The sequence below is a fragment of the Antrostomus carolinensis genome, unplaced genomic scaffold (genome assembly GCF_000700745.2).
Source record: "Antrostomus carolinensis isolate BGI_N321 unplaced genomic scaffold, ASM70074v2 scaffold29039, whole genome shotgun sequence".
Taxonomy (NCBI): Eukaryota; Metazoa; Chordata; class Aves; order Caprimulgiformes; family Caprimulgidae; genus Antrostomus; species Antrostomus carolinensis.
Window position 1 is genome coordinate 1 of NW_010336861.1, and position 597 is coordinate 597.

Below are 597 nucleotides of genomic sequence, written 5' to 3' on the forward strand. Positions count from 1 at the left end.
AGAACCCACACCCCCAGCCCCACTCCTTCTTCTTGCACTGGGATGGATGGTTGGATGGAGAGACAGATGGGAGACGGTTGCTGGGACTGGTCCCTCCTGCACAGTGCCACGTAACCATCCCTGTTATCTCCTGGTTCCCCCCATATCCCCAGCAGTACCTGTAGCCCTCAGTGCAGAGGCAGGAGTAGCCGTTCACCTCATCCAGGCAGCGGGCGTTGTTCTGGCACCGGTGGGCCCGGGAGACGGCGAACGCCACCGGTGGTCCTGGCAGTCGTCGAAGTCCTCGCTGCAGTTGCTCCCCACATAGCCGGGCGCACACTCGCACCTGGGGCAGGCGCGGGGCTCATGGCCCCCCCTCCCTTCCCACCTATGCTGGTGGGCACCTGCTCCTCCTGGCATCCCCCTCCCTGTGTCCCCTCGCTAGCCCATGAGCTGCAGCCCCCCAAAATCCAATCTCTCTGCCAAGCAGCCAGGAGAAAGCGGTTTTTAGGAGGGGGGGACTCACCTGGGCCCCTGGGTGGTGGAGATGCAGGTGGAGCCATGCTGGCACGGGCTGAGCTCGGCTGAGCAGAAATCAGGTGGCTGCTCACAGAAATC

The 597-nt window shown here is 63.7% G+C and overlaps 1 protein-coding gene across 1 annotated transcript in view; it reads right to left on the minus strand.

Moving 5' to 3' along the window:
* Nucleotides 1–158: 158 nt before the first annotated feature.
* The window catches only part of LOC104530448 (slit homolog 1 protein), a gene marked incomplete at both ends in the record, with an annotated part of 13,132 nt that continues 12,693 nt past the window's right edge, over nt 159–597 (minus strand). Inside the window, 3 exon segments of the mRNA XM_010175027.1 lie at nt 159–232; nt 235–325; nt 506–597. The exon segment at nt 506–597 is cut by the window's right edge and continues 1 nt beyond it. Coding sequence (XP_010173329.1) covers nt 159–232; nt 235–325; nt 506–597 — 257 coding nt within the window.